General features: G+C 41.3%; 1 protein-coding gene across 1 annotated transcript; it reads left to right on the plus strand.

Annotated features, from left to right (window-relative positions):
• The first annotated feature begins 2,639 nt into the window (after window positions 1-2,639).
• Window positions 2,640-15,738, plus strand: LOC106561464 (uncharacterized). Its single transcript, XM_045688355.1, has 13 exons — window positions 2,640-2,705; window positions 5,954-6,038; window positions 6,188-6,218; window positions 6,359-6,410; window positions 6,605-6,707; window positions 6,840-6,859; window positions 7,022-7,124; window positions 11,711-11,735; window positions 11,854-11,938; window positions 12,184-12,275; window positions 14,312-14,366; window positions 14,493-14,597; window positions 14,950-15,738. Exons 2-12 carry the CDS (start codon window positions 5,955-5,957, stop codon window positions 14,575-14,577), a joined length of 735 nt encoding a protein of 244 aa, XP_045544311.1. The 5' UTR covers window positions 2,640-2,705; window position 5,954; the 3' UTR covers window positions 14,578-14,597; window positions 14,950-15,738.
• Window positions 15,739-16,128: the final 390 nt, after the last annotated feature.

Raw genomic sequence — 16,128 nt, forward strand, 5'->3', positions numbered from 1 at the left:
AGTTTCCTCGGTATTCTCAGTGTTGAGTCAAGGAGGGCACGCTCCCTCAACATGGATGAGTTTGAAACATTTAGCCAGTTCTCACCAGAACTGCAGTATTATGCAGTTTTAAATCTACCTAGGATAATTTGGCAGTTAGGCGGTCCCTCTGGTCATGATTAAAACCTGCACTGTGTACTAACTATTACACTGACATTCTAAAATTATAAATCCAGTGGGCATCATGTCACACAGATTTAATTTGGTCTTGATTAGGCCAATTCCAAAACTTTTCTTTGCTATTAGTTAACATAATATATATGAGCATAAATATGATACTCTTTGTAGTGGGTACCAAAATAATTTGTATTTTTCAAGTCTGCTTGATACCTGGTATGTCAAATTGCAGTGGTTTTTTTTTTGTAAATTATATTTTATATATATATATATATATATATATATATATAATCTGGGTCTATAAGTGTTGAACATCCAAAATATTTTCTGTAAAAAAAGCTCAAGCACCAAAGGAGATAAAATAGCAAGTGTGTTACATAAATTCCATAGTTTACTTACAAAAAATATAATTTACAACAACAAAAAACACTGCAATTTGACATACCAGGTATCAAGCAGACTTGAAAAATAAAAATGATTTTGGTCTCCATTACAAAGAGTATCATATTTATGCTCATATATATTATGTAGTTACAGTCTTGTCTCATCGCTGCAACTCCCGTTCGGACTCGGGAGAGGCGAAGGTCGAGAGCCATCGTCCTCCGAAACACAACACAACCAAGCCGCACTGCTTCTTGACACAACGCACATCCAACCCGGAAGCCAGCCGCACCAATGTGTCGGAGGAAACACCATACACCTGGCAACCTGGTCAGCGTGCACTGCGCCCGGCCCGCCACAGGAGTCACTAGTGCGTGATGAGACAAGGATATCCCTGCCGGCCAAACCCTCCCTAACCCGGACAACGCTGGGCCAATTGTGCGTTGCTCCATGGACCTCCCGGTCGCGGCCGGCAGCGACAGAGCCTGGGCTCACACCCAAAGTCTCTGGTGGCACAGCTAGTGCCTTAGACCACTGCGCCACCCGGGAGCCACCAGATTATATATTAATGAAAACAGAGTGACCCAAGTCTCTCCTGTGTGTGTGTGTGTGTGTGTGAGAGAAAGAAATTGAGCTGCAGTTCCGAGGTAGAGACACTGACTTCATAGTATGTTAAAGAATTCTAGTGATGTAACCCTTTTGGACCACACTATCTGCCTCATTGAAGAACTCCGGGTTAAGTGAATTATCACTTATACCTCTAATCAGCAATCATATGATTCATTCATGATCCTTAGATGCCAGGTTAGGGTTACACACACATTTTCTGTCATGCTCTATGGACCCATTTTTTACATTTTTACATTTTAGTCATTTAGCAGACGCTCTTATCCAGAGCGACTTACAGTAGTGAATGCATACATTTCATACAATTTCATACATTTTTTTCTGTGCTGGCCCCCCGTGGGAATCGAACCCACAACCCTGGTGTTGCAAACACCATGCTCTACCAACTGAGCTACAGGGAAGGCTGACCCCCTGAAGTAGCCTTGGCCACCCCCTGGCGACCCCATGTATAAAACTCTAGTTCCGGCACTGGGTATTTATGACCTGTCGTAAAGTCATAAAACTTGTGGTGGGGAGATTGAGAGAGAGGGGGAGCCACGATATACACTCCTAAAGGGCCACATCGTGACAGACTCATTCCATGGTAATCTTCCTGGAAACACAGCATTAAACTATCAGGGACCAATGGCCATTCATTTGCCTAAGGCAAACCTAGTGTAATGCTGTGTTGAGTGCAAGTCCCGTTCCTGGCAGTGGTCCCGTCCCTGACTGTCCCTGACAGACATGCATCACAAGTAATGATCCCCTGGCGTGTGATACAGGGATAAGTAGAGGGATCGCTGTTTCTCAGATTCAGTAATTAGCTTATGGACTGCCTACCACTGGGTACTGCAAGGACACCTTTTTTTGGCCTTTCATTGACCACACACCACAACAACAGTTACGTCAACAAGTGTCTGTTGCTATGCAAATTTAACAATAATGCGAATAGACAGATATACTAGCAACAATCTGAAAGACAGTTATAGACAATTATACTTTACATACTGTAATAGCAACAGAGTTAGCTAACTGCCAAGATAATCTTTCAGGAAATGTGCCGCTCCAGAACGGGGGCACACAAAAACATACAAAGAGAGAGATTACGGGGTAAAAGGTTGGAGCACTGGAATTTTAAGAGAGGGCGAGAAAGTATAGAATATGTTTGATTGTCATTTTGTTTTATTGTATAGTGTGTAATTTGTACTATATTTGCTATCTATGATTTACATACAGTATTTTGTCATAAGTACCCGCCAAATGACACTCCACTCACAGTGACCCTTCATTCCTCAGTGAGCCCTGATTTTATTCATGCAACTCAAACAACTACATTTATTTAAACAGCTTACATTTCTACAGAGAATCTTGTAAATTTGGGCCTGAGGCTTTGGGGTTCATGTACGGCCTAAGGTTTTTATTGCTAATCTCAGCAAAGTAGTGCCGTCCTTCAGGGCCATAATCCCGTTAGCAGAGCCTCTCTTCATCCTAATCCAGACAGAACACTGCTGTCCGTCCTGGGCACTCTCAGGTATGCAGCTGCACCACCGCTGAACATACAGGTCAGATATATTCATACTAACTCTTCACCTAATATTTCTGAATGGATTCACTTTTCACATTTTCTGCCGAGATGTCAGTGTTGTGGTGTGCTGATCTTGTAAACTGAGATTGTGATGCTTATGTGTATATATTTTACAGGTATATGTTAATATTTAAGAGTAGTTATAGTGGTGTTGTGCAAATTTATAATACTTGCAATAGGTGAGAAAATGCAGGTTTGGAATAGTTCATTTTGATGTTGTTTGCAAGGTTGTTGGTTACAGAGAAGGTTGTACAGACCACTGCTAGCACTATTGTCTGCAGGGGAAAATCCTCTGCTTTTGTATAGCATGTTTAGGCTGCACCAGTGGAGCGTGTTTTTGTGACTTTATAGTATAGTAATTTACTGGTGCCTGCTTCAATGCAAAGAAATCAAAGGTACACAGTTTGAGCTATGATCCTCAGATTAGGCCAAAAATCAGGTGGCAAAGGATAATCTATCAGGATTGAGAAAGTTGGTTAGAAATTAGTCTGGGATTAAATGGCCAGCATGTACAGGTTCTCTACAGGTATACTAGTGTGGCAGAGTGTAGGTTTTGTAGGTGCAACATTAATTCATTTGACCTGTACATGGGATGACATGTTACAGAATAAATTGTTGTTGAATTGAATTATATTCATAACACATGGTTGTTTTAGAGACAAACCAAAGGCAGAAGAAACACACCGGGATAATGATGTTTTCTGCATGTTCTCTCACTGTTGATGAAATACGTTTTGTTGCTCTTGTTCCCATCTTCTGTTCTGCGTTAACTTGCTTGTCCTCTAAAGCAGTTTATTAGTGGTGTTGAACGTTATGCCCTGCAACATGCTATTCTATTTAAACATCTCTTTAACAGTCAAAGTCAGGTTTTGCCTAACAATGTGGCTGACGCTTCATTGATCTTGATTTCCGTAAAAAGATTAAAGTAGCTGTGCTGTTTTGATCACAGGCTCAAGCACTGGCAACTCTTATCTTGAAGCAGCATGTGGAGAGTGTTTATTGACCTGGCCAAAACACAACAACATAATTGCTGCCAGCAAGAGCCAAAGTCAAAGCTCCCCACAAGATCTGACATGACATGACATTGTAAATCAGGGGTCGGCAACAGGCAAGTTTTTAGTAATATAGAGTATACACATCGACGGGTCTCCAGTGGAGCAGGTTGAGAGCTTCAAGTTCCTTGATGTCCACATCACCAACATACTAACATGGTCCAAGCACACCATGACAGTCGTGAAGCGGGCACGACAAAACCTATTCCCCCTCAGGAGACTGAAAAGATTTGGCATGGGTCCTCAGATCCTCAAAAGGTTCTACAGCTGCACCATCGAGAGCATCCTGACTGGTTGCATCACTGCCTGGTATGGCAACTGCTCGGCCTCCGACCGCAAGGCACTACAGAGGATATTGCGAACGGCCGAGTACATCACTGGGGCCAAGCTTCCTGCCATCCAGGACCTCTATACCAGGCAGTGTCAGAGGAAGGCCCTAAAAATTGTCAAAGACTCCAGCCACCCTAGTCATAGACTGTTCTCTCTGCTACCACACGGTAAGCGGTACCGGAGTACGAAGTCTAGGTCCAAGAGGCTTCTAAACAGCTTCTACCCCCAAGCCATAAGACTCCTGAACATCTAGTCAAATGGCTACCCAGGCTATTTGCATTGCCCCCCCCCCTCCCCTCTCCACACCACTGCCACTCTCTGTTGTCATCTATGCATAGTCACTTTAATTAACCTACATGTACATACTACCACAACTAACCGGTGCCCCGCACATTGACTCTGAACCGGCACCCACCTGTATATATTGTTATTTTTTTACTGCTCCTCTTTAATTACTTGTTACTTTTATCTCTTATTCTTATCCATATTTTTTGAAACTGCACTGTCGGTTAGGTGCTCGTAAGTAAGCATTTCACAGTAAGGTCTACACCTGTTGTGTTCGGCGCATGTGACTAATAACATTTTATTTATATTTTTTTAAGAGATACAGTTGAAGTCGGAAGTTTACATACATTTAGGTTGAAGTCATTAAAACTCATTTTTCAACCACTCCACAAATGTCTTCTACTTTGTGCATGAGACAAGTCATTTTTCCAACAATTGTTTACAGACAGATTATTTCACTTATAATTCACAGTATCACAATTCCAGTAGGTCAGAAGTTTACATACACTAAGTTGACTCTGCCTTTAAACAGCTTGGAAAATTCCAGAAAATGATGTCATGCTTTAGAAGCTTCTGATAGGCTAATTGGCATTGTTTGAGTCAATTGGAGGTGTACATGTGGATGTATTTCAAGGCCTACCTTCAAACTCAGTACCTCTTTGCTTGCCATCATGGGGAAATCAAACGAAATCAGCCAAGACCTCAGAAAAAAGTTTGTAGTCCTCCACAAGTCTGGTTCATCCTTGGGAGTAATTTCCAAATGCCTGAAGGTACCACATTCATCTGTACAAACAATAGTAGGCAAGTATAAACACCATGGAACCACGCAGCCGTCATACCGCTCAGGAAGGAGATGCGTTCTGTATCCTAGAGATGAACGTACTTTGGTGCGAAAAGTGCAAATCAATCCCAGAACAACAGCAAAGGACATTGTGAAGATGCTGGAGGAACTGAAAAAGTGTGTGCGAGCAAGGAGGCCTACAAACCTGATTCAGTTACACCAGCTCTGTCAGGAGGAATGGGACAGAATTCACCCAACTTATTGTGGGAAGCTTGTGGAATGCTACCCAAAACGTTTGACCCAAGTTAAACATTTTAAAGGCAATGCTACCAAATACGAATTGAGTGTATGTAAACTTCTGACCCACTGGGAATGTGATGAAAGAAATAAAAGCTGAAATAAATCATTCTCTCTACTATTATTCTGACATTTCACATTCTTAAAATAAAGTGGTGATCCTAACTGACCTAAGACAGGGAATCTTTACTTGGATTAAATGTCAGGAATTGTGAAAAACTGAGTTTAAATGTATTTGGCTAAGGTGTATGTAAACTTCCAACTTCAACTGTATGTGATCGTGACTATTATAATCAGTATGGTCTCTGGATTGACTAGATTAACCTTCAATAATTTTATGTTCCATTATAGCATATCAGACATTCTGGCTCTGTCTGACCTCAAGGTACCATAGTAACAAATCTGGTTTATTCATATTATGGAATGCTCACCTCGGCAGGTGTTACTGAGCTGTTGTCCTGGTCTGTGCCTTTGTCTCAGGATGTTTCACTGGGTGGTGAAGGTGGTTCCTCAGCCCCCTGACGCCCCTGGTTGTCTGGGAGAGGAGACGGCCAATCCCGCACCAGTAAGACCACACTAATCATGCCTGCTCACAGATCAACTCACATCCACATCTGAAAAACTCACATGATATTACAAAATATAGTTTTTTTTCTTTGACTTTTGTCCTTTTCACATTACCTGATTGTCTCTCTTAATCTTTCTCTCCCAAAGAAAAATGTGTCTAAAGATGAAGTGAAAAAAGGTAATGCTCCTGTTCTACAAACATTGTATCATACTTTTGTAACACAATGAAGTAACTGTGAATACGTGTGTTTTATAATTGCTTATGCAATTTGTTGATCCTCTTCTTCACTTCTGTTTTATGTAAATGCTTCTCAACAGTCAAGGCAAAACCAGCCAAACAGAAGGAAGATGATATTTCTGAGGACAACAGGTATGTGTGTTAAATTGGATCTGTGAGCTGGTTGGTCTGCTTGCATACAGTATTCAACCGATGATGATGATGAAAGTGATGATTTTATTGATGTAATCTCTCTCTCTCTCTCTCTCTCTCTCTCTCTCTCTCTCTCTCTCTCTCTCTCTCTCTCTCTCTCTCTCTCTCTCTCTCTCTCTCTCTCTCTCTCTCAGTATTCAGAGTGGAGTGATGACCTGGCTCTCCAATGGATTCACAAGTGCTCTTCCTCAACCAGCAGGCACACCTAACCTCAGCAGATCCAACTCTGTATCCAGGGTGAGTGGCAGACAACACTACCTGTATCAATCAGCCTGTGATTTCATCAGTGGAATGTGTTTTGTTGCTGTATAAAGGGTTAATGTGTGACTCTTTCATTCTCTCCCTCCACTTTCTGCTTCAATCCATCAGTCACTGCAGGAGGATGAAAGGTATGAAGGGAGGACTTTATTATTGTGTTGAATTGGTTTATTCGGTATAATTTTTTTATTGTATATTACTTCAAGGTATGTTGAAATGTGGAAATATATAAAACAAAAATAAAAAAAGTTTGATAGTTCTATAAATTGACTGAAGAGTCCTCTTTCCAAAAGGAATGGGGTGATTAAGTGGATTGCAGATGGACTGAGTAAAGTGGTACCCCAGCCAGATGAAAAGTACAGAGAGGATATTCGAGAGGAGGAGGATGAAACAGAGGTGAGGTGACACCATCATGTCATGGTAGCTTTGTTTTCAGGAGAGCATATGGTGCTCAATGATTTAAAAGACTTTGTTCTTAGATTAAAAAGAGATTATAAAAATCATGTTTGTCAGGTTGCCTCAAGGCTTTTAAACAATATAATAACTTTAAAAGTGCTCCAGTTTCATTAAAACATGATTGCTACAATAATGCTACATTAAACCCATAGCTCCCCATGATAACTCAATATTCTCACTTAAAATCCCTTTGTAAAATAGTTCTGCTCCCTGCTTGATGAATAACCGGAGATGGTCTATAATGTTAGAACAGGCTTTTGAATAACTAGCTTAATCAAAGAAAATTGTTCACAGGGCTTTCAGAGATCTACAAATGAGAGAGGTTTATAAACAAATAATCTGTGATATTATCAAGGGTGTTAAGACACTATAGACTTCATCTCATCATTATCTCATCATTAACGGATAGATTTAATTATTTATTTTATTGTATGCCAACTGTTAGTTTTAAAAGCATTGAACCCTTTTAAAAGCATTGAGTGGTTATGGCTTACCAGTCTCTCCCCAGGTCCGCCTACTGTAGTTTGAATTGTATTCTAGATCAGCTTTCGGAAATCAGCAGGGTGGTGCTGATTAGACAAAAAAAGTCCAGTTAAAGAAAGTCCAGTTGTCTAACAAGAATGCCATTGTGCTGGAGTTTCATTTTCTAATACCGGTAATTCATCTTTTCCCCTTTATGTTCCTCTATCTGCTTAAAACGCAGGAGGAGTATATCACAGAGCCATGTGTAAGTACAGCTAGGTAATGGGCTGTATCTGGGCCGGACACCCACCCACCCCCTTAGTGGTCTGAGTAGTCTTACAAACACCTGCAATCAATCCAGAATAGTATTCGCTCTAAAGCTTCACATTTCATCAACCACTTATTTTAATGAAAGAATAGAATAAAATGTTGAAATCAAGGACAAATTATATCAATGATTGATGAAATGTACTCTTTATCTTACAGACGTGCAATACACAGAGTATACCAAACATTAGAAACACCTTTCTAATATTGAGTTGCACCTTGGGCTGTTATGGTGACCGTATTACCACCACCGGTGGTCACGAATCATGATGGCAGTCAAATTCCACATGACCGTTTAGTCACAGTAATTACGCTTCTCCAAGCTCTGATGCTGCTGATGGTCATTAGTAGCCTACCGGACTTGTTAAGTGCCTGGTACTCAGCACTCTATTGTCCTTCTAATCTCTCTGACATCAATGCAAATGTAATTGAAAATCTCATCAAACACTTAATGAGAGCCCATGAGCGCAAATTGTGCAACATTTCTATAGGCTATGCAATCGCGTGAGAAAACATAGTTTTGATGGCCTCTATTAAAAAGAGGAGGTCTAACCTGTACCCCCGCACATTGACTTGGTGCCGGTTCTTTTGGCTAGACTTACTATATTTATTTCTCAACTTTCCTAATGTTAAGCACATTGCTTCTCTTTACAACAGGAGTACAGCATATCTTCTGTCTTGCATGAAAACGAACCACGGGATATGCATCCTCCATTCGCTATTTAAGTGCATAGATTACATTTTTCTTCTTCTCCCATGCCCCTTTTCCGAGACAGGTGCACGATAATGGTCCTTTCTAAATCAAAACTCATTTCACACATATATTATTTAGTATATGTAAAGACAACAGTAAATTAAGAATAGTCTGATGGGTGACAATATTAGCATATCACTTGTGAATGATGCCCAGCATAAGGCAAGAAACAGTGCATACCTTTTTTGCGGCTTTTTCAAATCATAGTCGCACACCTCGTGTAGCCCATAGTTCTATATGTTTTGATGAGGTTTGTATCACAACTAAAGTGGCCAAATAACTTCTCAAAATTAAGCACATTAATCCGCTTTATAACCAGTGTACTGTAGAGCCTAATTGGCGTGAGTTTTAAGTTTGGGGAAGATCATTTTCACCATAAAAATGCATCTTTATAATAAAGCATTACATGTATAATCACATTTGCCGTCACTTTTGAGAACAGTGTTTGATTGCATTTTGGAACATTTGCGCTTATATCCTACTGCCGTGTGTGCATTTCTGCTCTAATAATGTGAAAAAATAGCCTAATAGTTTATCAACATTTTAAGCTGTTCGATAGTATGTTTGGAATATTTATTTCTTGCACAGAAGGACAAGTTGACCAATAGAATAGGTCAACATTTGTATTATGAGGGATAGTAGATTGACATAGGCTTGTGCTTTTGCTGTCCGTTAGGCCTACTCATCTTGTTGGCTGACTAAAAGTAGCTAAATGTGGACAGTTCTAACAGTGCATCTCTGATGTGTCTGTCTTCATTCACTTGTAGCCTTCTTCTTAGCTGAAATGTCTGTGAGTAGGACCCGATCACATGACGGGCATTGACTACATCTGAGAGAGCCATGTGAGTAAGAAGTGCTTCAGGGCACCGCAGCTGGGAAGAGGGAATAAAGATTAGCCTATTATATTCAGCTAAAGGGTGCAACGGCCACTTTGACCGCAAAAGGTATGGATTTTTTAGGGGGCATTATGGCCACACAAGGGGAATGCCGCTGGGAAATTCAAGGTCTGGTGAGATTATTTTCAAGTGCTTGTCAAATTGTGAATGAGAGACTGATGAAGTGTGTGCATCTTGCAACTTTTTTCAAATCATCATTAGAGTACCATCATGCAGCCTTAGAATGTAGATAGAACATATAGCCCAACGTTTGTATCACAACTAAAGTTGCATAAATAACTCTAAATTAAGCATATAGGACCAGTTTCTTTGTTAACCTGTCACGGATCCCCCGGTACTGCTGCTCATTCCGTTCACCAGCTCCGGAGATCTACGTCACCGGCTTTCTAGGTGTCACTGAACTGGATTCACTACCCCGGACTGTCTTGTCTTATTATGCACACCTGGTTCCCATTCCCCCTGATTAGTATGTTATTTATGTGCCCTCTGTTCCTCATTGTCGTTGTCGGTTATTGTTACCATGTCCGTTGGTCCTGAGAGTACCTGTGCTGTTGTATCGGCTTCCATGCTACGTGTTATTGTGCACTTGTTTTACGGGCCTCGTCCTGTGTATCATTTAGAGGTTTACACCTCACTCTTTTGTTTGGGTGGAGTAAATAAAAAACCCTATTACGTATTCCTACGCCTGTCTCCAATCATTAGACAACGTGACATAACCGCTCAACACAGAATAGTCGCATGTGCGCACTTCCTTTGAAATCGTTTGGGGAAAATATCCTTTCTATTTTATATGTTCAATTATATTCTTCATACTATAAAATAATAAAAAAAAGAATGCCACGGAATTCTAAACAAATCTTGTCTGCTAAATGAACTAGTGTAGTCCACAGCCATATGGCACAGCCATATCAGGGCCTAACATAAGGACAACTCAGAGTATGCTATTCTGTTCTTCTGAAATTGACTACATTTTCTTCATATCATGTTTCTTTAGACCTGTCTAAAATAAATAATGGGTTTATTGTGAAGGTGTAGGCTATACTAAATGGATTTATTACACTTTTTAAAATGTAGATGTTCCAAAAGTCTGCATTGGTGGCTTGTAGGCTATGTGTGGAAGCCAGGAGATGCCAAACGTCTTTATGCTAATTAACGGTTAATTACTGTGAGACCGGCAGTTATTTGCTTGACACTCACCGGCTGACAAATTTTCATGACCGCCACAGCCCTAGTTGCACCCCATCCATTTGCCCTCAGAACAGCCTCAATTCGTCGGTGCATGGACTCTACAAGGTGTCGAAAGCATTTCACAGGGATGCTGGCCCATGTTGACTCCAATGCTTCCCCCAGTTGTCAAGTTGGCTGGATGTCCTTTCGACGGTGGACCATTTTTGATACACACGGGAAACTGTTGAGCGTGAAAAACCCAGCAGTGTTGCAGTTCTTGACACAAACCGGTGCGCCTGGCACGTACTACCATACCCTGTTCAAAGGCACTTAAATCTTTTGTCTTGCCCCTTCACCCTTTGAATGGCACACATACACAATCCATGTCTCAATTGTCTCAAGGCTTAAAATCCTTATTTAACCTGTTGCCTCCCCTTCATCTACACTGAGTGAAGTGGCTTTAAGCTTAACAAGTGACATCAATAAGGGATCATAGCTTTCACCTGGATTCACCTGGTCAGTCATATCATGGAAAGAACAGGTGTTCTCAATGTTTTGTATACTCAGTGTAGATTTGATGTTTTGGGTTTGAAAACATTTTTCTGAAAACTTTATCAGCATTACTTTGACAGATATAGATACGGTTCAAATTGTAAATTGTTTTACAATTTATATAAATAGATTCATAATTCCTTTAAAACAGCACCCTTTCATAACCAAATAGCCCATTTAAAAATAATTGTATAATTTGACAGCAGAGGAGCATTTTAAACTATTGTAATGTAATAACATAAAATTATCAAAACAACTATGTGGTAAATATTTAATATACCCATTGTAAAAAACGAAAGTTTGTGATGCAGAGTTATTCACATTATGTGAATCATTATGTAAATAAAATGCTGACTTCTCTTTTTCAGGTTTATAACATGAAAGATGTGCCGGGTATGTGTTTAAATTTGTCACACAGCAATCCCATTTGTGTGTACCGGTATGTCACAAATGTTATAACTGCTTTGAATCACTATTGATGTGGTCACTGATTGGTCTATTTTCTTTCTAGACGCAGAGCCCCTCCCACATATACCTGTGGTGGAGATGTTTTCAGAATATGAGGAAGAGGATCAGATACCACAGTTCCCTCCCAAGTGAGTCACACAGAGACTCACCTCCCCCCACTGTACAGCCCTCTCCCACTCCTCTGCCACCAGGACAGACACATATACACAGCCAAATTCAACTTCAGTAACTTCACTTTCACCCCATCATGCTGACAAAATGTATCTTAATCCTAATCTTCCCCCCCCCTCTCTCTCTCTATACCCCTTGGCTTCTACCCCCCATCTCTTTATTACTCTCTATCTGTTTTCTTCCCGTCTGTCTTGCATTGCAGTGTGGTTAACTGGATTAAGAATGCTATTCCTCAGCCTGTGATGCTCCCTGCAGGTTACATAGAGGCCCTAAGTAAGGCCCAACAGGCCCAGGGTAAGAGGTCATCTCTTGACAAAGGTAGAAGCAGACTTTATACGTTTGAGGCCAGTTACCTCGACATAGATTAAGCCTAGTCCTGGAGTATGAAATCTACTCAATGGAGGATTTCAATTGAAATAACTTTCTAGTCAAATCAAAATCAAATCCAATTGTATTAGTCACATGCGCCGAATACAACAGGTTTAAAAAATTACGAATGAGAGATAATACTAACAAGTAATTAAAGAGCAGCAGTAAAAAATATCAATATATACAGGGGGGTGCCGGTACAGAGTCAATGTACGGGGGCACCGGTTAGTTGAGGTAGTATGTAGGTAGAGTTAATTAAAATGACTATGCATATATGACAACATAGAGTGGCAGTGGTGTGGAGGGGGGGAGGGCAATGCGAATAGTCTGGGTAGCCATTTGACTAGATGTTCAGGAGTCTTATGGCTTGGGGGTAGAAGCTGTTTAGAAGCCTCTTGGACCTAGACTTCGCGCTCCGGTACAGCTTGCCGTGTGGTAGCCGAGAGAACAGTCTATGACTAGGGTGGCTGGAGTCTTTGACAATTTTTAGGGCCTTCCTCTGACACCGCCTGGTATAGAGGTCCTGGATGGCAGAAAGCTTGGCCCCAGTGATGTACTGGGCCGTTCGCACTAACCTCTGTAGTGTCTTGCGGTCGGAGGCCAAACAGCTGCCATACCAGGCAGTGATGCAACCAGTCAGGATGCTCTCGATGGTGCAGCTGTAGAACCTTTTGAGGATCTGAGGACCCATGCCAAATAGGTTTTGTCATGCCCTCTTCACGACTGTCATGGTGTGCTTGGACCATGTTTGTTTGTTGGTGATGTGGACACCAAGGAACTTGAAGCTCTCAACCTGCTCCACTGCAGCACCGTCGATGAGAATCGGGGCGTGCTCGGTCCTCTTTTTCCTGTAGTCCATAATCATCTCATTTGTCTTGATCACATTGAGGAAGAGGTTGTTGTCCTGGCACCACACAGCCAGGTCTTTGACCTCCTCCCTATAGGCTGTCTCGTCGTTGTTGGTGATCAGGCCTACCACTGTTGTGTCACCGGCAAATTTAATGATGGTGTTGGAGTTGTGCCTGGCCGTGCAGTCATGAGTGAAGAGGGAGTACAGGAGGGGGCTGAGCACGCACCCCTGAGGGGCCCCTGTGTTGAGGATCAGCGTGGCGGATGTGTTGTTACCTACCCTTACCACCTGGGGGCGGCCCATCAGGAAGTCCAGGATCCAGTTGCAGAGGGAGGTGTTTAGTCCCAGGGTCCTTAGCTTATTGATGAGCTTTGAGGGCACTTGAACGTTGAGCTGTAGTCAATGAATAGCATTCTCACATAGGTGTTGCTTTTGTCCAGGTGGGAAAGGGAAATGTGGAGTGCAATAGAGACTGCATCATCTGTGGATCTGTTGGGGAGGTATGCAAGTTGGAGTGGGTCTAGCGTTTCTGGGATAATGGTGTTGATGTGAGCCATGACCAGCCTTTCAAAGCACCTCATGGCTACAGACGTGAGTGCTACGGGTCGGTAGTCAATTAGGCAGGTTACCTTAGTGTTCTTGGGCACAGGCACTGTGGTGGTCTGCTTAAAATGTTGGTATTACAGACTTGGATGGGGAGAGGTTGAATATGTCAGTGAAGACACTTGCTAGTTGGTCAGCGCATGCTCGCAGTACACATCCTGGTAATCCATCTGGCCCTGCGGCCTTGTGAATGTTGACCTGTCAAAAGGTCTTACTCACATTGGCTGCGGAGAGCGTGATCACACAGTCTTCCGGTACAGTTAGTGCTCTCATGCTTGTTTCAGTGTTATTTGCCTCGAAGCGAGCATAGAAGTAGTTTAGCTTGTCCAGTAGGCTTGTGTCACTGGGCAGCTCTCGGCTGTGCTTCCCTTTGTAGTCTGTAATGGTTTGCAGGCCCTGTCCCAGACTAGTCTTAATCTGTGTCCAAGAAACCTGCACCTAATAATACAAATCTACTAGCTATGCGTGTATGCTAATGTTGTACACCTGTCTTCTCATTTTCTCTCAGTTCTCTCACCACCTCCACAGGCCCTTAAAGGAGATGAGGACTCACAGAACTCGAAGTAAATTTAACCCACAGACGGCAATATGCTACAGCCATTAGAATGTAGGCTCAGCTGTATGGCTGTATGTTTCTGTGTTCCCTTTGGCCCGTTAGTAAGATGTTTCTTTCTCTACGTGTCCCACAGTGTCGTCGGCTGGTTCGTGACGGGCCTCGGCCTCATGATGCCACAGCCTCATGATGCCACAGCCTGTCGCAAGATCCAGAGATGATGTTGAAGTTGTGCCGAATGGTACGTGACATTTATTTTTGTTTGTTTTTCACATTTTCTATTCCTTTTACCTTCAAACCGAGGCCTCATTCTCAGTTCAAAATACAAGCAGATCTAAAATCACACAATGGACTCACTACAGAGTCAGTTAGACACAGTTCGACCCGTCAGCAATTTTTACAAATTCCGGTTAATTGAGATGTTATGCCATGCAGTAAGTGTATGCTTGGGACCTACTATTTCTCTTTTATTTTGTACTATTTCTTCTATATTCCATAAAGTGTTGAAGTCACAGAAGAGACTGTAACCCTCTCCTTCTGTTGGTCCGGTTTAGAGAGACCCTAACTCAGTCCATCTTCTCCTTCTGTTTCAGGGGGGGTGGGAGCGCTGAGAGCCCCTTAAACAAAAGGAGAAAGAAGACTGAGGAACCGTGAGAGAGACTGAGACTGAGAGCAAAGAGATAGAGACAGACTTACCGACATAGATGATTGTGGACATTTATACAGCTCCACTGAGCAACCTGGCAGCTGTGAGACATCGCTTAAAAAATATGTTTAACTTACCTTACTCTTTATGGAATGCAGATACTTTTGTTTTATTTTAATTGTGTATAGTCAATGTATATCAGTTCAATAAAATGAACTGTTTGTCAGTTAATGTCAGTTGTTCAACTCTTGTCCATATGTAGCAAGAAAGGGGTCTTGTCTTCATTGTAGTAATCTTTGAAGTAATTTGGATGCATTAAGAAAATACATACAGACACATAGAGCTATCAGGCAACATTGTGACTCGTAGTTTTTGTACATGAAATATACCATATTAAACTACTTTTTGAAGGTAAAGATTATTGCTGCACTAAAAAGCTAACACAAAAACAACTTAATCCTATTGTACATGTTTTCCCTTGTGACCTATTCTCATCGCCTTGAACTATGAATGTGGCCTAAGGTTGTAATTATGTTTATTTTGATCTGATAGATTTTTTTTGGAATGAAATCCACAAAAGAGGATTTAACAAACAGAGTCAAGGCAGTCAAGTTATTACAAATGAGTTGATAAATTATGACATCATGCCTAAAAAGTATGCCTGACATTATAATAACGTGTTGTGAAATATTATTTAAAAAGTAATAAAGATATCATCTGAAATATTTTGTCGTGTTAAGAGATGATGATATCAAATTCATACAAAACATTTTGTATATAGTATTCATTTAAGCATATTGCTTATAATTGAAAAATAAAATAAGAGAATGTCATATTTTAATTGTTGATTCAAAGATTTTCCTCCCAAATCAAATGCTACACATCAAACACAATTGATTGTTCACATTACCATGTTGACTCTGGGTGTCTTATCAGTTGTAACAGTCCAGATACAGACAGTGACGTACTGTATGACTGCTTGTCCTAAAGTATCTAAAAGACCCAAAGCAGTGGATCTGGTTCTGGAGGAAGTAGTAGAAGCAGACATGAAGGATCTGGAGGTGCCAACACAGATGACACAGCCAAAAGAGATGGCTCTGGCACAGCCGGCACAGCAAAAACAGCC

This window comes from Salmo salar, chromosome ssa10, assembly GCF_905237065.1.
Source record: "Salmo salar chromosome ssa10, Ssal_v3.1, whole genome shotgun sequence".
NCBI classification, from domain to species: Eukaryota; Metazoa; Chordata; class Actinopteri; order Salmoniformes; family Salmonidae; genus Salmo; species Salmo salar.